The sequence below is a fragment of the Cydia fagiglandana genome, chromosome Z, assembly GCF_963556715.1.
Source record: "Cydia fagiglandana chromosome Z, ilCydFagi1.1, whole genome shotgun sequence".
Taxonomy (NCBI): Eukaryota; Metazoa; Arthropoda; class Insecta; order Lepidoptera; family Tortricidae; genus Cydia; species Cydia fagiglandana.
In genome coordinates this window covers 414,674-439,347 of record NC_085959.1, presented here as the reverse complement: position 1 = coordinate 439,347, position 24,674 = coordinate 414,674, and the positions used below count along the sequence as shown (strand labels likewise).

Here is a 24,674-nt window from a genome sequence, read left to right as displayed (position 1 = left end):
GTCTGCCGTACACTTTGACATAAAAGTCGTCATGGGTGTCGTTTCATAGGTTTCAGGGAGTGCTGGTTTCGAAAATGTAGACATGTCGGATTCCAAAACTGTCATCATTTTCGAATTCTGCACTCCCTGAAACGTATAAAACGACACCCATGACGAATTTTATGTCAAAGTGCACGGGAAACATGTCGGATTCCAAACCTGTCATCATTTTCGAAATCTGCTCACCTGATTCAAATAAGGTGCATCTATATCTAGTAAGCCAACATTCACAACATCTATACATATCTACTATCGAAATGTACTTTTGATAGTAGAAGTACAAAATGTAATCTGAAAGGATTCAAGTAATGCATTCCTGTAATGAGGAATCGACAATGATTCCAATTACTAGGAATTGTAATATTAGAAAAACTGATTCCTGATTCTTCAAATGGAATTGTACTTAGTAATTCGGTATTATAGATTACAAAGTAATCTGGGAATCGGTAATCAGATTACAAAGTAATTTCGAGTAATCGTGGAATCAGGAATCAATTACGAAATGCCCATCTCTGCATTCATGGGCATCACCATGCCATACTCTTCGGATGGTTCCAAATGGCCGCCATACCGCCGCAAGGGAGTCAATTCTTTTTTTTTTGCTAAACGATTTGTACCAGTATTGCATTAAAATTTTTGGAAAGTATTTGATAAAATGTGAGCGTTATTATAATTGCCATACTTATAGTAGAGGGAAAAAGTGCTGCCATACTTGAAAAACTTATTTAATCGACACGTATCAAAAATACGACTATGTATACGTAAAATATTTTTTTACAGGATGGCATCATCATATTCTGTTTGTTTGGATACAATTATACCTAAAAAAATGAGAGAGGCTGTATCAGGGACACAGCCGCTATGGCTGACGTGAAACGTGGTGTGGACCGCCAATGCGAAGGCCGAAGGCCGAGCTCCGCGTAGGGCCGAAGGCCCGAAGCGTCCAGGATTTAAGTACTTTAACATATGTAGAACAATAGTACAAGTGTCTAAATGCGAAGGCCGAAGGCCGAGCCCCGCGTAGGGCCCAAGGCCCGAAGTGTCCAGAATGTTAGTGCTTTAACACAGAACAATAGTAAAAGTGTCTAAATGCGAAGGCCGAGGGCCGAGCTCCGCGTAGGGCCGAAGGCCTGAAGCGTCCAGGTTTTAAGTACTATAACACAAAACAATAGTACAAGTGTCTAAATGCGAAGGCCGATGGCCGAGCTCCGCGTAGGGCCGAAGTGTCCAAGATGTCAGTGCTTTAGCACAGAAAAATAGTAAAAGTGTCTAAATGCCAAAGGCCGAAGGCCGAGCTCCGCGTAGGGCCGAAGGCCCGAAGCGTCCAGAATGTTAGTGCTTTAACACAGAACAATAGTACAAGTGTTTAAATGCGAAGGCCGAAGGCCGAGCTCCGCGTAGGGCCGAAGGCCCGAAGCGTCCAAGATGTCAGTGCTTAAACACATAACAATAATACAAGTGTCTAAATGCGAAGGCCGAAGGCCGAGCTCCGCATAGGGCTGAAGGCCCGAAGCATCCAGGATGTTAGTGCTTTAACACAGAACGTACAAGTGTCTAAATGCGAAGGCCGAAGGGCGAACTCCGCGTAGGGCTGAAGGACCGAAGCGTCCAGTATTTAAGGGCTTTAACACAGAACAATAATACAAGTGTCTAAATGCGAAGGCCGAAGGCCGAGCTCCGCGTAGGGCCAAAGGCCCGAAGCGTCGAGGACATTAGTGCTTTAGCAGAGAACAATAGTAGAAGTGTCTAAATGCGAAGGCTGAGCTCCGCGTAGGGCCAAAGGCCCGATGCGTCCAGGATGTTAGTGCTTTAATACAGAACAATAGTATAAATGTCTAAGTGCGAAAGCCGAAGGCCAAGCACCGCGTAGGGCCGAAGGCCCGAAGCGTCTAGGATGTCAGTGGTTAAACAAATAAACACAGAACTGACAGACTGAACGCTTCGGGCCTTCGGCCCTACGCGGAGCTCGGCCTTCGGCCTTCGCATTTAGACACTTGTAATATTGTTCTGTGTTAAAGCACTGACATCCTGGACGCTTCTTGCCTTCGGCCTTACGTAGAGCGCAGCCTTCGACCTACACATTTAGTTAGACTCTTGTACTATTGCTTCGTGTTTGAATACCGAAGTCGCACATCTCGCGAATGCGTGATGTATTATAATGATTTTGAGTAATATCTAAATTTTATCTGTAAAGATTATTTGGGGTCATAATGATTCACTGTATCTAGATGAACTTGAATACAGCATTTGATGGGTAATTTTAAAATAATTAATAACAGTGTCACACCTATTTAAATAATTAAATGATCAATTCATTTTGGAGTAATGAATGTAACGATTAGGTACAATTTTTCTGTAAATATCACACCAAAATTACGAGAATAGATATTTTATACGGTTAATACACGTTTTATAGCAACCTCGTTCGTGTTTTTCCTGTAGCCATCGCATTTAAGGGAATCTAAAAGCAATTTTTTACGCAGCACCTTTACAGGCAGAATATTTCATTCAGTACTTGAGACTCAAATGAGAAAAACGGGATATACCGGTATATGAACCACAGTCGTTACCTTTTATAGTACCTATTGTCCACAGAAGTGACCTTTTCTAAATTATGTTTTACCCATTACATTAGAAAGTACCTAACTAAGATTACTATACAGGGTGAAATTTAAATCTCTGGCCATAATCATTCCCGGCACTAGGTTACACTTAAGGAATCTATTTAGCGAAAAAAAAGAGTACACTTTTTTTTAATTTTTATTTTTCAATTTTTAAATATTTTCCACGAGTCGTGGTCACCCTATTACCACAAATGTAAACAAACTTAATAGTAGGTTTTAACAACAACATCAGCAAAACCCTTATCTGACCTTCACTAAACCTTATAATCGTTGCAATAGGGTCCACCCAGTTAGTGTTCGCGATGGTAGGCAGGTTTATCAATTTCGAGGGTAGTCTAAACTAAACCATTCCGCGCTAGCGGTAAACATAACGGTAAGCATAAATGATTAGTCACTCGTCACTCGCCAACCTTAAAATAATAATCGCGCGCGTACTAAGGTTAAAAAAATTGTTTTCGAACCGGGAATATTACGAAGTGGTACGGTGTTATTTATTAAGTGGTGAGTGTTTAAGTGGTGCACAAAGATTATACGAAATGGAATCCGTTCCACGCCTTCGCAGACAAGGATTGAATCCAAGAGTACCATCTCGTGGGACTTTCGTTAATTGCGTCGATTTTTAATCAAATGTACTTACGTAAGTTGATTCAATTTTTTAAATACGCCTGAATGCAAAGATTCCTGACCTAGTTTTTACTCATTGTTTTTAAGCCACGGACGTTTTGTTAATAATCATTAGTCAGAAATAACATTTAAGATTATAAATGGGTTGCCTTTGCATTTTGACGGTTCTAAGCCCGTTAATATGAAAGGAAAAATTAGCAACTTATGTAGGTAATCTCGCTGCAATAGGGTTCATAATTGGTGACGCGATTGCAAACAGCGGGAGGGGCGGGGTGTCAATGACCTTAACTGATAAGAGAGAAGCGGGTGTAGTGGGTAGTTGTCGGTTCACCATAACGTACGAGGTTTTTAGGACAACTTGATGATGAGTTATTTCGAAAAAAATGTACTGAGCGTTATTAAAAGAAAAAACATGTGTTTAATATTTTTTCGAGTTCTTTCGGTTGTTTCAATTTGGCCAGTGAATTAAATTTCACCCTGTATACTTACTAGCATTCGGAACTCGGGATTGTCAAGCAGCCGTCTTACGTTACATGTCTATCAAAGTAACTCGCGCCGCCGCGCCGCCATAGATGCTAATGCATTATTTGAGGAGATGAGCATGTATTACTATGGTGAATGTTGTATTAAAAGAACCATTATTGCTTTATTTTACTATTTCAGGTATATTTTGTCAGTTTTGCGCCCTTTTTTTCGCACACGGTGGCCTCAAACAAGAGCAGTGATAAAAATTCTGTAAAAACTGTCACATTTTTATTTTTTAGCAGCTTATTATAATTCCACGTACTTTATTTTACTCATATTTCATTAAAATAAAGTAAGATCTATCAAATGACATGAATTTTACCGAAATCGGTTAATGGGCTGATGAGTCATTCATTACTAAATGAACACTGAAAATAGGGGTCATTTTTGCTCCGAATACGTCGTGTCTAGCGCAGAATCAGCGCCATCTATGTCAGCAGCACGTGCTGTTCCGAGTAATGGCTACTTTTTTCTACACATCTGTATCAAAACTATGTTTATAGGTATTATAGTTTCGGAGATATAAACCGCCGCGCCATAACACTTTTTCGTTACATCGGTTTTTGATCCGAGCCCCTCTACTGGTTTTTAAAGACGTTTACCTACGTTTCACGTCAAAAAATATTCCAGATTATAACTACGGGGCGGAAGACTGTGAGACTTAAGCCAAGACTTAAAACAAAAAAATATTTTTTGAGGATTTGTACCAGTATGGCATTTGGATTTTTGGAAATTATATGATGCAATGTGACCATTATTATATTTGCCATACTTCTAATAGGGGAAATAATGGGGAATAGGGGGAATATTGTACACATTTGCCACCTCCTACAGGTATGGCATTATGAGATTTCCATTTATGATCGCACAGAAAGTCTTGAAAAAAAAATTGAAGATGGTACAAATCGTTTAGCAATAAAAAAAAATTAACTCCCTTGCGGCGGCCATTTGGAACCATCCGAAAAGTATGGCATGGTGATGTCCATGAATGGCTGCTCGACGATGATCACCTGTGCAAAAATTAGCTTGGCACAAATGATTGAATTGTTTTTTTTTTTAATTAATGTGTTTGCCTCAGTATGGCGGGCTGTAAGTCACACCGGAGAAGTATGGCATTACGCTACCGCCTACTTCTTTTTTATGGACTATCGGAAAATACGAGGATTTTTGTGGAACAAATCGTTCGACACTCGTATTTAATCCGACACGTTCGACTAACGCCCACGCGATTGGGCCGCCGGTACCAGCGCTATGACCATCATTTTTATTTCGTTCATTACGTACTTAGACCCCTGACGAACCGCCATACTGGTACAAATGACCCAGTAAAATGTGTCACTATCTCCCGGTCTAAATGTATTTGTTGTAAAAATTAGGTATTTGTAAAATAACGTAAGAAAGAGATGTTTATGACACGAGTGTTTTATTCGAAGTAAGGTAACTAAGCAATTTTAAAATATTTAAAATATATCAAAAATAGAAAATAGAAGACTTAACGTTTGTCTACACAAAGAAGGTTACAAACTACAACAGCCGCCCTTAATCGAAGTTGTGCCAGACAAACACAAACAAAAAAAAATTAAGTCTCTAATCCTAAGTTAAGTGTACACCTTTTATGTACTATAGGTCCTAGTGGCTTCGTTAGTACATCAGCAGGCATATCACTACTTTTAATATATACTAATTTAACAACATTATTAGACACCTTTTCCCTAATAAAGTGAAATCTGGTATCTATATGCTTAGTCCTGTTGTGGTGTACAGGATTTCGAACGAGGTTGATGGCACTCTGACTGTAAGAAGCTAAATTAACTATATGCAATTTACCTGTTATCTCATAGATAAACCGTCGTAAGTAGCATGCTTCCTTCGTGGCAGACGCTAGTGCCATATATTCCGATTCAGCTGAAGATAAAGCCACTGTAGGCTGTTTCTTGGACTCCCAGGATACTGGACCTCCACTTAACTTGAAGGTGTATCCAGTGTACGACCTTCTGTCAATCGGACAATTTGCCCAGTCCGCGTCACTAAAGCTTTTTAAAGGTTCTCCACTCTTCCTGTAAACCAAGGAGTAATTTAAAGTACCCTTCAGGTACTGCAGAACCCTTTTCGCAGCATTCCAGTGTTCCTTAGTAAAACACGTATTAAACTGGCTTAAATAGCTCGTCGCGTAAGCGATATCGGGTCGTGAGTTTACCGTAAGATACATGAGGCATCCTATTAAGTTTTGATACGGATAAGACTCACCTTCTTGACTATCAGTTCTTCTTTCCATATTCTTTTTAACTAGAGGAGTATCCACAGTCTTACAATCCTTCATGTTAAATTTTTCCAGTATGGAAAGAATGTAACTCCGCTGATTTAATTTAACACACTCGGAATCGCATTCAATTTGTAAACCTAAATAACATTTTAATATTCCGAGATCTTTCAAAGAAAAATATTTCGACAAATTCGTTTTGACAGTGTCAAACGTCGAATCAGATTTAAAGAAGACAATTATGTCATCGACAAAAATACCCAATATCACGAGTTCCTTACCAAAAAGTTTCGTATATACGCAAGGCTCGGAAGGAGTTCCTATAAAACCTATTTTCAAAAGCGTTTCATTTAACTTTTTGTTCCATGCTCGCGGTGCCTGCTTAAGGCCGTAAAGGGATTTCTTCAGCAAACAAACCTTGTTTTCTTTGCCCTTTTCGATGAAACCAAGTGGTTGCTCCATGAAAACTTCTTCTTCTAAATCTCCGTTTAGGAACGCGGTATCGACATCCAAGTGCTTCATTTTTAACCCCATCTCTGCAGCTAAAGCAAATAAAGTGCGGAGGGAAGAATGGCGAATCACAGGTGCAAACGTCTCATCGTAGTCTACTCCCTCCACTTGATGAAAGCCTTTCACGACGAGTCTCGCTTTATACTTGGTTATATTACCGTACGCGTCCTTTTTAATTTTGTAAACCCATTTACATCACCTATTTATTAGGCTTATCTACTAGGTCCCATGTGTGGAGTTTTTTCAGTGAACTATACTCATCAGCCATAGCATGCCTCCACTTATCTGCATCATCGGCTTGAGTAGCTTCAAGATATGTTGTAGGTTCTCGAGAATCAGCCGTAGACACGTTGTAAGTTAGGAAATCTGGTGGTTTCCTATCTCTTGAGGGGTATCTCGGCTCAGGATGAGATTCCTCTTCCACACTTGCTGGCTCTTCATCCGCACTAGGAAGCCGTGGTTCACTGAAGGGCTCTCGCTCTTCCATAGATACTAAATCTTCGGCACTTTCTAGATTTATCGGCGAAGGCGGTGGTGCAGGGTCGTTGCTCTCGTCGCAGTCATAAAATTGACAATCTTGACAGTTTTCAGACTCGGTCTCTCTTTTATCTTCGAACAATAAAATAGAGTCTGACTGTACCTATCAGGTTCTGGTGACCTCTGCTTCAGCTCTGTAAAACAATTCTCAAAAAAGGTTGCATCTCTGGACATAAACATTTTTCGTGGGTAAGCAGGATCCCTAAATATATAAGTACCTGGATTTTCTGAATAACCTACGAAAATCGCTTCCTGTGCCTTGACATCTAATTTCCTTCTGTGACACGAGGGTATATGGACTAGTGCTCTACATCCGAATACTTTCAGGTGACTAAGATCACCTCTACGACCATACCACCTGTCATAAGGAATTTGTCCGCCTAAGGCTCGATGAGGAGACCTGTTCTTTAAGTACACGGCAACTTGGAATGCGTCTTCCCAGAATGCTTTCGACAGTGAGCTTTCAGCTAGCAACGTCCGCGCCTTTTCTGTAATCGAACGATGTGTGCGCTCCGCGACTCCAACCTGTTGAGGACTGTAAGGCGTCGTCGTTTGGTGCTCGATACCTTTCGAAGCAAGATAATCAACAAACACTTTATTAACGAACTCCTTACCTCCGTCAGTCCTAACCGCTTTTATTTTCTTGTCTAATTGATTTTCAACAAAAGTTTGAAACAGACAGAATTTATTTTTTACCTCTGTTTTGGAAGAAATGAAATAAGCAAACACCTTTCGCGTATAATCGTCTACTATCGTTAGCATATACCTATTTCCTTGAAAAGAGGTTGTAGACACCGGTCCCATGAGATCCATATGGATCAGTTCTAACGGGGAAGTAGCCCTATTAAACGCTACCTTCTTGAAAGGTTTCCTTGCTTGTTTACCTTCCACGCAAGCGATGCAACTATTTTTATCTACTACTGAATACTTTACGCCTACCTCGTGATTCTTCAGTTGGTTCATGCCTATGCGACACAAATGTCCTAGCCTCTTATGCCAAAGTTGATAACTATCCTGACAGTCAGAGTGCACATCCTGTGTCATATAATTATCTGCCACATTCTCGGGAACATTGACAGTACCGTCTAAAACGTACAGTCCACCACAGGGCGAGGCATGAGCAACAGATTCACCTGTAAAACGAAAATTATCAGATTTATAAAAGTTACATCCATTAATATCAAAAACACATATAAAACCCTTTTGAACAGTTTTGTATACAGATAACAAATTAGCTTTTAAATCTGGTACAAAATCAACGTCACTGATCTTGTTGACCACGTTCTCGGGTGTGTTTATTGATATATTTCCAATTCCGCAGCACTTAATCTGTTCTCCGTTTGCGACAGTAACGGTACCTTGATTCTGTATCATAAGACTCTGAAACCAATCTCGTCTAGAAGTCATGTGTCTAGTACAGCCCGAATCTACATAAATGATGTCCTTACTTGAGCTGTCAGAAGTATTAAGAGCTGTAAATGTCGTATCGTTGACAGTTACCTCATTTGCTTTCTCCTTCTTGCCTCTCAACGGACAGTCTGGTCGCTTATGTCCAGGCATCTTGCAGTCGTAACAAACCAGATCCTTCTTCTTTGACTTCGGCTTCCTTTTCGCATGAAAAACCGATTCTAATGGTGTAGCCGCATCCTTGGACATTTCATTTAGCAGTTTTGTCTTAACTAAGTCTGTAGTCACATCGACATTACAGTTTTCTAAAGCCATAATGAGAGGTTCGTATTTTGGAGTGAGACCTCCCAAAAGTATCGCAGCAATAGACTTATCCTCTAAGACTACATCTATATCCGCCAGGTCCTGTGCGGTTGACATAACTGCGTTAATGTACAGTTCCATATTCGAAAAGTCCGACAGACTCAACCTGTACAATTTTCGCTCTAAAGAAAGTCTTCGTCCCATTCCCTTGTCCTCAAAAGCTTTCTGCAAAGATTTCCATGCTTCGGCTGCGGTTTTCGCACATCTAACATGAATGATTGCCGCATCATCTACTGTCAAACATATCTTTGCCAGGGCTTTCGAATCTTTTCGTACCTTTGTAGAGGCAGGAGTCGTGTCTCCTTCAGGGTAGCCACCGATTGTCTCCCACAGATCCTCGTGCAATAGGTAATTGCGCATCTTAAATTTCCACGCAGGGTATCCATCTTTGCTCCTCAGGCAAAACGATGGAATAGATGAGCTTGAACGGGAATTAGAAACACTCGAAGCATCTCCCGATTCGTGTGACATATTTACGATTTGTACTATTTCCAATCACACAAACACTACAACTCAATATTTTACGAAATACACTAAACTTTGCATTATAAATTATAGCATTCGTGCTGATAACGTGTTGTAAAAATTAGGTATTTGTAAAATAACGTAAGAAAGAGATGTTTATGACACGAGTGTTTTATTCGAAGTAAGGTAACTAAGCAATTTTAAAATATTTAAAATATATCAAAAATAGAAAATAGAAGACTTAACGTTTGTCTACACAAAGAAGGTTACAAACTACAACAGTATTGTATGTTTATTTGCTCTTTTTCATATGAAACAAAAATGTATCTAGATAAACTAAGACAATGTCTATCGAGGCCAAATCATTATTTTTATTTAAATTTAATACTTATATTTATAAAAAATAAAGAGTAGCACTTTTCACTGTAACCTGTCTTGTCCAAAGGCATCGCTCTTCCAGTTTTAGTTCTTTATATTTTATAAGTACCAATTTATGTAAATAAAATGTCATGCTATATAACATTGGTAGGCAAAGTACGGCCCGCGGGCCAGCTCCGGCCCGCGAATGGATTTTATCCGGCCCGCCGCCGGTCCTATGAAATAATTAGTATATGGCATTGGTCCACGAATATCACAAATCAGAATAAATATTGGCTTCAATTCTGGAAGGCCAGAGCCTTCCACTTAAATTTCCTAAACTTTCTGCCCCCCCATGAAGAAAGTTTGCCCATCACTGCTATATAATAACACAAACAATACCTTTTACTTTTAAAATGTGCGTTGCGCAGGACTTGTCTATTTTTTTTTACAATATTCACGCACGAAGTTTGTCCAAGGATATTTTCACTGTATAAGTACACAAATAACAAAAAAATTCAAAGACTTGAAAATTTTTGGTGGAATTTTGTATGGGAAATCAATAACCGTTGAACCGATTTAGTTGAAATTTGGTATGTACCTAGTTTTTGTTATGGGGAAGGATATATAATAGTTTTCGACCCCAAAATCACACCGTAAGGGTGTAAAGGGTGTTAGGGGCAAAAGGGGGTTGAAGTTTGTATGGGGAATCAGTAAAAAGCAGATGTATGAAAGATGCCCCCAGGTACGTATTTCAGGATTTTTAATAGTACTTAAATCACACGGAACCATTTAAATTAGGGGATGGAAGGTTGTCATAAGCAGCTTACAAAAATAAGTGAAATCCCACCAAAAACATTTTCATGTAAAATGTTGCCAAGACGAAATCATAAGGCACGCACTGACTAAAAGTTATCAGATCTCTTTTAGAGCCAAGCTTCTAACTCTACAAGCCCTAACTTCTCAAACTCTACACCTTAGTCAAAATATGTGGCTTGGCAGTTTCATTACTCCAACAACTATTGTATTAAAAAAAACCAACGGGTTGCACTCCGGGAGTACCGACAGAAGTGAAAACTTAATGATTAGTCCAAAATGTCTGCAGTATGTCACTATGTATAATTGACCCATCCTCCTTTCTATTGAAAAACTTTAGTTCCAAAATTGCTAGCCAGTGAGCTTAAAGGAGATCGTCGATTTTGGGTCCAGAGTAAACCATCACGTATATGGTTCAGACTATTACAGTATTATATACGCATTTTATTACTGAAAAAGATATAATATTGGGTAAAAATGAAACGGGAATTAGAAATATACAATTAAAAGACATTATATTATTCATTTCCGACAATTAATGTATTATATAACGAACGACGTGTGGAGTATAGAATAGGATAGGATAAAACCGTTGGTAGGTCGGCAGGATCATCTTCTAACGTTGCACTTGCATTCTCATGAAAGTCCCTATTTGAGGGTAGATTCACAACGTTCGCCCACGTGTGAATCTACCCTCTAATAGGGACTTTCATGAGAATTCAAGTGCAACGTTTAAATTTTAGAAATAATAACACGTCGAGATAGCCGATAGTTCGTTTTAATTAACAGTATCGATTACACGTCATAATAACTTAAGATCACTTCGATTTAAATGGATTATAATAATCAATAACAACCGCTCTGCTTGATCGCCTCAATCATAATGACTGCAAGGCCGGTCATTCCGCCCTCTTTATATAACAACCAACCACCTGTCACTGGCCAGGTGACAGCTCCGCGACGCCATCTCTGATTTCACCCAGGCAACTACCTGACGTTTATTAGGTTACAAATCGATTAATCATGGTTCACTTCGACATATTTATTAACATTGTTAACAAAAGCCTTGCCGTCGTCAACATCTTTATCAGCATTGACATAACGCTCAAATTCACAGAAACCATGAGGTTTTTTCACTAAGGAGTTATAAAATATCATTACATTAAACTATTATAGTAAGTAGCCATAAGTCATAGTAGACATAAGTGCGTTTCGATACTATTCAAAATATCAGTAGTGTCATTCATTATTTATTTAATGTACCTACTTTTAAATTCTATTTTAAATCGACTGTAAAAATGCCTAAAATAAGTTAGTTAAGAAATATAGTAATGTGACTTTTTATTTAGTTACATAGTTTGAAGAATTAAACGAATTCAGAATACGTCGATATGATTCTAGTTTTATTTAACTAAACGCAACCATTTTTATCAATCTGTCAAATATTGTCAAGTAATAAACCTTACTTCCTTTAAAGAAGATATGAAATGAATCTGTTCACTTTCCGCGAATTAACAATGAACTTCCGAATAAGATCAAAATATAACTTTTTATTGAACGCGGATACGATTTCAGTTTCATTTTCATGTCAGACTTTGTCTATTTTCTTTTAAAAAGTCAAAACACTTTTACAGAATAGTGTGAGTAGTAGTATATGCTTTTTAGGTCAAGAAATGAATGCTCAAAAAACGTTGTAGAGGGAAATGCTAGGAACACAATTTTTGACTCCGTAACTTTGTTTGGACTAGTTAGGAGGTGAACATATCAAAAGTCCCCGGCTGTAGCCCCGCTGCTGGGGGGTAGAGGGGGGTAAGAAGGTCGAATTTTTCGGTTTTTCATTGGTATCTTGGAAACTTTGCGTCTTAGCGACATGACTACTAAGACAAACCGAAAGCTGATAAAATTAGTTACAAGTTTTATCCTGTCAAGTTTTTCGATATCATGAATAGTTTTTGAGATACCTGCTCTTGAGAGTTTATTTAGGGATTTTAATTTTATCTTGATATCTACGTCAGTGAAGCTGTTAGGCCATGTTTGGTATCATTTTCGTATAAATCGGGGGTGCTGAATTCATTTATGGTATCACATTGACACCATTCCGAAGTAAAACCAAAATTTAAAAATAAATATTTTTTTAATTCCCTATTCCGCTTAAACCGCTGAACCAATTTCGTTGAAATATGGTATAGAAATAGTTTAAATCTCGACACACGACATAGGATAGTTTTTATAACCAAAAGCATCTTTTGAGGGTGTGAAAAGTGGGGTGGAAGTTTGTATGGGGAGTCAATAACCGCTGAACCGGTTTAGATGAAATTTAGGACGGAATACATCTGTGATTTAGATGAAAGTGATACCAAACATGACTTCAAACCTTACCTTGAGCAGTATTAACCTCAGGAATTCAGTTTCGTTGACGAAGTTGAATTCCCCCCATACTCCATTTCACAACTTTAAAGCATGATTATTGAGATAAAAAGTATCTTATGTCCTGTCTTGGGACTCGAAATATCTGTATACCAAATTTCAATTCAATCGGTTGAGCGGTTTAAGCGTGAAGAGGAATTAAAAAAAAAAAGGTATTTGTTTAAAGTTTATATGTTTTTTCTTAGGAATGGTGTCAATGTGATACCAAAACTGAATTCAGCACCCCCGATTTATACGAAAATGATACCAAACACGGTCTAGCAGCGTCACTAATGTAGATATCAAGATAAAATTGAAAGCCCTAAATAAACTTTCAAGAGCGGATATCTCAAAAACTATTCAAGATATCGAAAAACTTGACTGAATAAAACTTGTAACAAATTTTATCAGCTTTTGGTTTGTCTCAATAGTCATGTCGCTAAGACGCAAAGTTTCCAAGATATTAGTGAAAAACCGAAAAATGAGACCTTCTTTCCCCCCTCTACCCCCCAGCACCGGGGCTACGGCCGGGGACTTTTGATATGTTCACCTCCTGACTAGTCCAAACAAAGTTACGTAGTCAAAAATTGTGTTCCTAGCATTTCCCTCTATAACTTCTTATTGCTTGGCCTATTTGTATATAAAAGTTATTCTTGTCATGTTCAAGTTTTAATGCAGTATTTCTCAAAATTCCCGTTATATTTCGTGATTCTGTTTTTATCATCATGATCTAGCAATTATAACGATTAATTTCCTATATATATTAAATGTATACGTTAAATTTCCGAGTGGGCCCAAACGCCCTAAGAAAATCGACGATCTCGTTTGTAGCGTTAATTGTTTAAAATACGAATATAAATTCTAAAGTTACCTTGCAGACCTCGCATCTAAATATTCTAAATATATTTGGTCATGATATTTTGAGTTTTATTCACCAGTAGGTACTAGAGTTCACTTTTATTAGCGATTTCATCAATATGTAGCTTTATTGAATTATATTGGAGTGATATAAGACCTGTGGCCTATTTTATAAAGCTACAAGTTACAATTTACAAGCGGAAGTCTCGTTCTAACACATAGGGTTAGAAAGAGACTTCCGCTTGTAAATTGTAACTTGTAGCTTTATAAAATAGGCCACTGTCCGCCCTCGGAATACCCAACTGGCGCGAAGTGGCGCAGAATAGGGCAGAGTGGCGCTTTCTTGTGTCAGAGGCCAAGATCCTTTTTGGGTCACTGGGCCAGTGATGTATGTATGATATAAAGTTAGAATGTAACTGTGAGATCCTCGTATTTCAGCCCGTACAAGATTAGAGCATTGAGCTTTATTGCTTAATATAAAAGTCCAGTTTTAAATAATTGACCTGATTATGATACGTTATGACTAAAGTTCTTTGGTAAATAACATTGTCCGTAACACATGAAGTCAGCGCGTTACGCGTTACGCTGTTTCGAGTTTATGATTTTTCCCCACCTCAAAAAGTGCTCAGCGCCGCTAAAGAAGTTTTGACTTCAAAAAATAATAAACATTTTTCACCTTACATCCATGTGACAGTAGCGAAACGGTCAAGCCACATATTTTGACTAAGGTGTAGAGTTTGTGAAGTTAGGGCTTGCAGAGTTAGAAGCTCGGCTCTACAAGAGTTCTGATAACTTTTTGTCAGTGCGAGCCTTATGATTTCGTCTTGGCAACATTTTACATGGAAATGTTTTTGGTGGGATTAATAATGTCTATACTGTCTCTGGTGGGATTAATAATGTCTGTCAGTCCTATGATTCGGTTAAATTGTGTTCTAATGTATGGGGAAGGCAAACTAATTATAGCCAGCCTTTTATGAATGTAGTATGATACCTTAGGGTATGGTGCTTTACGCACACTAGCGTCCCTTCCCCTCCCCCTGACACAACCCCCCCTTTTTGCATGAAATATGTCCCGGTTCACAGTTTTTTACATTTTTTGAGGAAAGTATACATTTTAGGAAAAAAGTGTCAATGAAAGAAATAATTCTTAATAAATTCTTGGTAAAAATGGTCATATTCATTTTTTTTATATGATGCACCATATTCATGTATTAGCTTGTTAAAATTCGAAATAACAAAGTTTTTACTTAGGATTCGAAACTCATTTATTATACACGGTGTAACACGAGGAAACCGAATAATTTTAACAGCGTATTCCTGATCATATTTAGAGATAAAAATGTCCTATAAACTTTTTTGATATTCGGCTAGTTTCAGAGTTAATACCAATTTTTAAAAAAACAAGTTTGTATTGTTACATAGGGCAAAACGCCTTTTTGATGGCGATGTTGCTACTATGGGACGTAGTCTAAATATCCTTATTGATAGATGTCAAAAAGTGACAAGTAACACTTTGCAAAAACTAAGTCAAAAACAGGTCGATGTTGCCTATTTTGACTATCGAAAAGCCTTTGACACAGTAAATAACGACGTACTACTTGGGAAAATGGCTTTAGCTGGATTTTCCCGTCAGCTCTTATCCTTCTTAGCCTCTTACTTGTCAGGGAGGCAACAGTATGTGCAATATGGCCAATGTAGGTCTGATCTGTACCCAGTACACTCAGGCATTGGTCAGGGTAGTAACCTGGGTCCTCTCCTTTTTCTGGTCTTAGTTAATGACCTGCCAGCAAATATTAGGCATTCTACTTGCTTAATGTTTGCTGACGACCTAAAATTAGTCAAACCGGTTGGTCATTATGAGGATTGTCTAAAGTTGCAGCAAGACATTGATAGTGTCTGTGCTTGGAGTGTCCAAAACAAGTTGTCTCTGAACGTAGAGAAATGCTCAGTCATGTCATACACCCGTGCTCGACATCCTCAAAAATGTTATTACAGGATCGGAAATAATTCTCTGCAGCAAGTTGCATCAGTTCATGATCTTGGCACAATATTCGATCAACAGCTCACATTCAATGACCACATTGTCAGCGCCAGTAAGGCTGCAAGAAAATGCCTAGGTTTTGTAATCCGCCAATCAAAATCCTTCAGTGCACAGAATGCACTTAGAATACTGTACAACGCGTATGTACGAAGCCGACTTGAGACGAATGCGATAATTTGGAGTCCCCATGAACAACACTACACACTTATGTTGGAGAGGGTCCAGAAATCGTTCATTCGTCATCTATATAATAAACTCTATGGTTACTATCCATACATGTACCCCAGTCTATATATTCTCGGAATGGTTAACTACACCACCCTCGAGGCCAGAAGAAATGTGGCACTCGTAAGATACTTTTATCTCCTAATCCGTGGCCAAATACATAACCCTCAGTTGCTAGCACTTGTCCCGTTTCGAGTACCTGTCCACAGCAGTATTCAGCTGCGCCCTCGTCGCCGCGCGCTGTTTGCAGTCCCGGCGGCGCGGACCCGGGCATTATCCCACTCACCGCTGCACCGCGCATTGTCTCTCCTGAACGATATATTGGACAGCGACAGCGAATTTGACATATTCCAATCCACGGAACCTAGGTTTTTGTCAGTTAGTAGCCGATACCTGGAGTCAATAACGACGCCGAGCTCAATTATTGTATAGTTAGTACTTAAGTAAAATCTTACTCTCAATGTTTATATAATGTCACTCCTTTTAACATGTGTAGCTTGACTGTAAATGTTAAATTATGGAATAAATAAATAATAATAAAAAATAATAATAATAAGTTTTACGAAATAAAAAAGTAAAAATCCATTTTAACTGACAAGTTTAGCAGTAACATTTACTTTTTATGTACAAATATATTTAAAAACATTGAAAAAAAAAGAAACAAAAAAAATTTTTTTTTCGCGGGGTTTACCTTTAATCATATTACATTTTTTCCTTCATTTGACCTCAGAAATAAAATCTTTCGCATTTCTTGAGAACACCTTGTATAATAAGTGTTATAAAATGAATATAACCTTTTATATTAAGAATTTAATAAGGGATTATTTCTTTCATTGACATTTTTTTCCTAAAATGTCAATGAAAGAAATATTTTCATATTTCATACATGAGGTCAAAATAAAGGAAAATATGTAATATGAGTTTAGGTCAATTTCGCCAAAAAAAATTTTTTTGTTTGGTTTTTTTTAAATTTTTTGAATGTATTTGTACATAAAAAGTAAATGCTATTGGTAAACTTGTCACTTAAAATGGATTTTTTTTTTTCGTAAAACTTAGTTTTTGCAAAGTGTTACTTGTCACTTTTTGACATCTATCAATAAGGATATTTAGACTAAATCCCATAGTAGCAACATCGCCATCAAAAAGGCGTTTTGCACTATGTAACAATAAAAACTTGTTTTTTTTTTAAATTGGTATTAACTCTGAAACTCGGCGAATTTCAAAAAAGTTTATAGGACATATTTGTCTCTAAATATGATCAGGAATACGCTCTGAAATTATTCGGTTTCCTCATGTTACACCGTGTATTATAAATGAGTTTCGAACCCTAAGTAAAAACTATGTTATTTCGAATTTTGACAAGCTAATACATGAATATGGTGCATCATATTTAAAAAATGAATATGACATTTTTTATTATGAATTTATTAAGGACTAGACGGGCCCGCAGCTCCGCTCGCGTAAATGAAATCCCATCAAAAACATAAATGTAAAAAAGGAGAGCCAAGTTCAATACAAAAATTATGCTTGGCTATGGGGTTCGCCGCAAAAAGAATGGAGATCTAAATGAGTCCCAAGTTCTATGCAAAATCCAAATATGTATTTATAGGAACAAAATAACATTATAAACAAGTATTAAACTCTATTTCTTTGCTTTATTGGATACCTATAACAATTGCTGTTATTTAAAAAAAATGCAAGATCTTAAAGCAGGTTAGATTTGACTTGGCCTTGGTTTATACAGTCAGTCAGACACTTTCGCATTTATAATGTTATTTTGTTCCTATAAATACATATTTGGATTTTGCATAGAACTTGGGACTCATTATGTTTTTGATGGGATATCAATACTTTTTGTAAAGAAAACTAGGCAGGTATTGAGATTTAATGTTTTTTCTTGTGTTTCCGCTGCATGTTTTTTACTTCTGTTCTTTGTATTAATTATGTGGTGCCGCGCGCCGCCAACGACACACCGTTGGCCGGTGGTTAAGCGCGTATTACAAGTTTTTTGTATGGGGACCCCCCCTATTTATTAACTTTTTTTTGTTTTTAGATTTTTTCCTACGCTTACACACAATTACCGAGCTGGATTCCAAATTTCATCCTTCTAGGTCATCTGGAAGTAAGTTAGGTTTAGGTACTTATATGTCAGTCACAATAAAAAATGATTTTTTTGTATGGGGACCCCCCCTATTTTATAACTTTTTTTTATTTTTAGATTTTTTCCTGCGCTTTCACATAATAACTGAGCTGGATTCCAAATTTCATCCTTTCCTTATGCGCACTGCCAAGGAATGGAATTCCTTGCCGGCGTCTATATTTCCGTGTTCTTATAACCCGGCAACCTTCAAATCAAGAGTGAACAGGCACCTTCTGGGCGAGCGAGCTCCATCGTAGGCCACGTCTACGCCTCGGCTAGTCTGTGGCCATGAGTAAGCCCATTCAGAATATATAAAAAAAAAGTTATAACGTAGGTAGATAAAGTGCATGTTCAGATATTTTTGAGCGACCAGATGAAAATAAGCAAATGTACAGTCAGCAGTCCGCCAAATATCGTAATATAACTTTGTTGCTATAGAAATAAGGATGTGTTCCGATATAGTGGCGAAATATTGAGAGACCACAGCGGCTCGGACACTGAGAGAATGGGAGAGTATCGTGCCGAGAGCGTAGGTACTTGGGACAACAAAATGGGAGATAGCCGATCGACGGACGTCCTAGGTACCTACCGCTGAAACGACGTAGTTGCTCAAGACCTGCTCAACCTCCGCCATGCCGACTGGCGAGAGCTATCGCAAGACCGAGAAACATGACGTGATCAGTACGGCTACCATCAGTTTGGCATTGACATAAACGCTATCGTGAACGTAATTTACTTTCTATGCATCTCGCTCGTACTGACATATTAGTGCGAAAGAGATATATAGAAAGTAAATTACGTTCACAATAGCGTTTATGTCAATGCCAAACTGATGGTAGCCGTACTGGTGTCGGCCAGGATTAACGTTGCGTCACCGTACCTAGCCGTAGTAAGTAATGTTATAATATCCATAAAGGGAAATGGGGAGTACGTTTGTATCATGGTACTCGTATAATAATATACTCCGCCTGGTACTCTCTTCCCTTCTTTTCGTGGTCACGTGACTGACACAAGCCTACGTCATCATGCGACAGCGCTATATGATATTGATAATATGCGATAGCGCTATATAAAGTGGCAATGTTATTGTGACGTATTAGGCTTGTGTCACTTTGGGAAGAGAAGACCATGTTTTATTAGACTAAGGTTTGTATCAAAAGGCGATTTATGGGCGGTGGTCGTCCATATTATTCTTAAGGCGGTAATTAATGTAATGAACTTTTTTGCAACTAGGCTTTAACACAACACAACTAATGGCTTGCAACTAGGCTTTAACACAACATAAAATAAATAATAATTTTATGTTGAAACAAGTTTTAAATAAATACCTACCTACGTAGATGAAAAAATACAATCTTGCCTTTTATCAAATCACATCATTTTTTGAGAAATTTGCGAACTAAGTTATCCAAATAACGGCTACAATTTAATAAGAAATGGATATCACAGTTATAAACCCTGGCAGGATTGAATACATAATAATGTCGGTATTTCAATGTACATAAAACAAACTATTTATTTCATTTACGCGAGCGGAGCTGCGGGCCCGTCTAGTATTTTATAACGTGACCAGATCAGCCAAAATGTATGAAACAGCCGTACAAGAGACGTACGAGGCACGCTGTACGCGTTCCAAAGCCGGGTGCCTTCGCCCCCTCGTACCAAAAAAGTCGGGCGTAGCCCGACGTACGAGGTACGCTGTACTCGTTCCAAAGCCGGGCGACTTCAGCGCCCTCATACAAATAGAGTCGAGCGTAGCCCGACGTACGAGGCGCACTGTACACGTTCCACAGCCGGGAGCCGAAAGCGCCTCCATGCCAAAGGATGGCGCAGCCCGATATATGCGGCGCTCTGCGTGCATTTCTGTACTGAGGATGCCCTCGAAAAAGTAATACAAAATGACTTCGAATAGTTAGTAACGAAGTCATGACCCAAACCCGACTACTGCAAATCGCGCTATAAAAAGTATGAAACAAGATATACTTCTTATCTGAAGTTATCAAACAGGAAATATTATAAATGTTATAATTTTTTTAATAAAATAAATTTTAAGAAAAAAAAACCGACTTCCATGGGGGCCGATGAAAGATTATTGTAGATGGTACACTATGTAGAAAAGGAGGTAAAACCACACACTTTTCTACTAGCATTTCGCTTCTGTATAATAGCTCCTCTACAGGATGGGCCAACGCCGGCCACTCCAAGGGACGCAGCCATGCGGTAGAATGAGATAGCAATATCACTTGCTCCCTCTAACGCATAAATGCGTCCCTTGGAGTGGCCGGCGTTGGCCCATCGTGAAGAGGAGCCATGAGGGTCGTAGTTCTAGCCTAACCTAACCCACTCCTCAGATAGCAGTTCGGTTCTGTGCGGATCGCAGTTCGAACCTAATCAAACCCACTTTTCAAGTAGCATTTCGTTTCTGTAAGGCTCGCAGTTCTAACCTAACCTAATCCTTGTTCGGTTCTGTGAGGATCGCAGTTCAAACCTAACCTAACCCACTTAATAGCGCATTCCGTGGGGTGTACGGGGGTTTAAGCGGGAGGGGCTAGTAAGATTGGCATCATCGTACTTTATACCTACATTAATTTTATGGTAGGTACGTAATCATAGTTGTTTATTTAGTTAAGGTATCATAGTGGTTTTCTGGGTCCGGGTCCGAGTCCGGGTCCGAGTCCGGGTCCGAGTCCGGGTCCGAGTCCGGTTCCGAATCCGGATCCGAGTCCAGGTCCGAACCGGATCCGGGTATGAGTCCGAGTCCGGGTCCCAGTCCAAGTCAAAATCGAAATTCGTAATCACAAAACGTGTACCATGCGTCATTGAAGAGTTCTGTTCTGGTCATCATCAGCAGTTCCACTTCATCAAATGCGACAGTTTTTAATGTAAATGCTTGATTTTATGATGAAAATACAAAAAATTCTATACGTATGCCTTTAATATTTGAGGAGTTCCCTCAATTCCTTATGGATCCCATCATCAGAACTCAAGCTTGACAAAAATGTGGCTTAAAAACTTAACTTGCTTAACGAACATAACGAAAAGGAAAAATCGCCAAACGTGAACTATGCGTCGTTAAAGAGTTCTGTTCTGATCATCATCAGCAGTTCCACTTCATCAAATGTAACAGTTTTTAATGAAAATGCTTGATTTTCTGATGTAAATACAAAAATCTCTATACGCATGCCTTTAAGATTTGAGGAGTTCCCTTGATTCCTCATGGATCCCATCATCAAAACTCGAGCTTGACAAAAATGTGGCTCAAAAACTGAACTTGCTTAACAAACATAACGACGAGGACAAATCGCCAACCGTGAACTATGCGTCGTTAAAGAGTTCCGTTCTGATCATCATCAGCAGTTCCACTTCATCAAATGTCACTTTTTTAGGTGTATATGCCTGATTTGTTGATAAAAACCCAAAAATCACTATATGTATGCCTTTAAGATTTGAGGAGTTCCCTCGATTCCTCATGGATCCCATCATCAGAACTGGGTTTTGACAAAAACGGGACCAACCTGTATGCATATACATTCAATCAAAAAAAGAATTTTCAAAATCTATCTAGTAATGACGGAGATATGGAGTAACAAACATAAAAAAAAAAAAAAAACATACAACCGAATTGATAACCTCCTTCTTTGAGATTTGGAAGTCGGTTAAAAATACAACATAACTAATATAATTTACTACATTATTTATATTTTTACAGAGATTCAGAAGATAGCCGTGGTCGTATGCCACTTTACCTTAAAGTTTATAATCGTGGCATACGACCACGGCGATCCTTTGAATATCTCTGTAAAAATATAAATAATGTAGTAAATTATATTACGTAATAAATCGGTAGGTATAGGTACAAAAACTTGTCAAGTTTCAACCCTGTGCCGACACTCACAGCTCGGTCATGAATAAAACTGCGGCGCGCAAGGAAGATTCACGGTTCGTGCGCGGTTACGTAGGTATATAAGTTTCAATTTTGCTTGCAGGCGGCGAGTATAGGTATAATTTTATAGCTAAATGTGACTTTTGTGAACGAGTGAATTTTCTGTACGGTAGTACTATTAGTTATTCTGTGACTATATACTTTCAAAGAAGAAAATAATTTTCCAAATCGGTTCACCAATGACGAACTTATGTGGTAACATACATACAAAAGATACGGTCGAATTGATAACATCCTCCTTTTTTTGAAGTCGGTTAATATATACTGTTTTACTCCGGTAAATGGCACCATTTTATCACTTCAATCAGTGGCGGATTTGCCCTAAGGCCCGGGCCTAGAGCGGCAAAAGATATTAGGGGCGGCAGCAAGGCGGATGTATAGAGATGGGTGCTGAGAAAGGGGCGGCTAGTAGTTATTACAAGGCCTGGGGCCTATGTACACTATGTGAAAACGGTCACGGCATGAGGTTATTTCGGCTAAGATACCTACTGTCCGTAGTTTACTAAGAATGCAATTGCACTTCACTGCAAAAGCAATTTAACGCGCAACTTGCACGTATCTTAAACACCAACATTACGAGCATGAAAAGTGAAAAAGGAGGGTTCCGTACTTGTTAGGGTTCTCTACCCAAAGGGTAAAAACGGGACCCTATTACTAAGACAAAGGTGTCACAAAGGGAGACTTCCAATGATGGCCACGACCGCTCTGTCAAGAGTGACCCGATCAAGAAGAGAAGAGAGATTACTAAGACTCCGCTGACAAAAACACATCATCTGTGAAAATTTCAACTGTCTAGCTATCACGGTTATTGAGATACAGCCTGGTGACAGACAGACAGACAGACGATAAGACGGACAGTGATGGAGTCTTAGTAATAGGGTCCCGTTGTTAGCCATTAGGTACGGAACCCTAAAAATGATCTTACAAGGTTGCCAAGTCTGGAACAAGGTGTGACAGCTAATGGAGTGGCTGCCATCTGACTCCACAATACAGAGCATGGAGGAGTCGGTGACGCTGGAGAGGTAGCGGTGCTCGCTCAGGACGGGGCTGCTTCGGGCCAGGTACACTCCGACGTTTTCCAGTTGTGCGGTCATTGTTTAAAGTTTCAGTTTAAGCTTCACTGGAAAAAGTATTAAGGTGTGATGTGGTGGAAAGCCGAGTGTTTTGAGCAAACATTTTATTTTGACCAAATAATTGCTCTTCCCATTTACCTTCTCTTGTAGCGAGTGTTTCCATTAACCGAACGAAAAAACGATTGCTTGCTCAGAACTGTTCAGGACAGGACAGTAAGTGGAAACGCGGATCACTCTTGAGAGGGGACGTAAAGCTAACAAATTTAAAGGATATATATAAGATAGGTAAGATACGGCGCGCCGCTTAAAATTTGCAACGGTAGATACTTAATATGTCCGTCGCAAACATCTTATCTCCATTACTGTTCAAAATTTTGCTCATCAAATCCCTCAGCTGTATCACTAGCTATTTTATACTTATTTTATTTGATAGGTACATACCATACAGTTGCCTTTATTTTGGAGTTTCCACTAGCGGTGGTGTGCTCTGCCACAACCCGTCAAATGGTGCCGGACATTTCTGCTATTTAGCGACATTTTTATAATTTAGAAGACACATTTTTGCTGTTTCACGAATACATGATGATATGAAAAAAGAGCGCTACGTTGTTAAGAACACAATGACGACGAATGATAGAACTATTTATTTTAAAAGATAAATCAAAAACAAAATATACAACCTTTATTATCTTAATAAAGGTTTTAATCCGTGGTTTTAATTATTAAGGTGCTTCGCTTTCCATACAAAACACCTACGTCACACACTATTACTAGCATAGACCTAGAATCCACTCGCGCTTGATAGACAGCTTAAGTGTGCGAAAGGGAAGCCATCACGTATATGAACATCCTATGAGTGCGAAAGAGTCAGACTACCAATGAGAAAACGTAACCACTTTTGAGTTTGACGACGGCCGCGGACGGCCAGGAGCGTATCACGGTAATTTTCAAATTGAAAAATATACACGGATTAGGACGAAAAGTATTAAATAAAGTAATTCAGTGAAGATGGTGTCTTGTAGTGTGCCGGATTGCAGTGTCACAGGACCAAATAATCCAAGCAATTACTCATTTCAGAGGATTTATGATATTCCGAGCGAAATTTTCATAAAACGATATTTTGTCAAATTAACAGCGTAAAAAGTGTAAGAAGCCGGTTTATACACTTCACTATGCGTTTTTCTTTCGTTCCGTGCTAATATTTATCATATTAGTCAATAATTTAGGATATTTTGTGTAAAAACATAAACTGTTAGTTTACGCTAGGGCTTGACAAAATGTTCATACGTTCTTGTCGGTATATTAATAGCTATGTAATTATTTCGTCACAAGACATCATTAAGATATTAGCTTTTATAACCGACTTCAAATAATAACGATTGTTGTACCTTTTTGAAGGTGTTCATGTTTAGCGTGATAACTCATCATGATAACTTCACTTTGCAACACAGTGAGAGTTAC

At 38.6% G+C, this 24,674-nt stretch overlaps 1 protein-coding gene across 1 annotated transcript in view; it reads right to left on the bottom strand.

Annotated features, from left to right (window-relative positions):
* LOC134679202 (uncharacterized) overlaps positions 1-23,746 on the bottom strand; it is an 85,066-nt gene extending 61,320 nt beyond the window's left edge. Inside the window, exons 1-2 of the mRNA XM_063538080.1 lie at positions 23,655-23,746; positions 23,066-23,260 (exon numbers count right to left, since the gene is read on the bottom strand). Of these exons, the coding sequence (XP_063394150.1) occupies positions 23,066-23,234 (169 nt within the window). The 5' untranslated portion in view covers positions 23,235-23,260; positions 23,655-23,746. The remainder of the gene's footprint in view (positions 1-23,065; positions 23,261-23,654) is intronic.
* Positions 23,747-24,674: the final 928 nt, after the last annotated feature.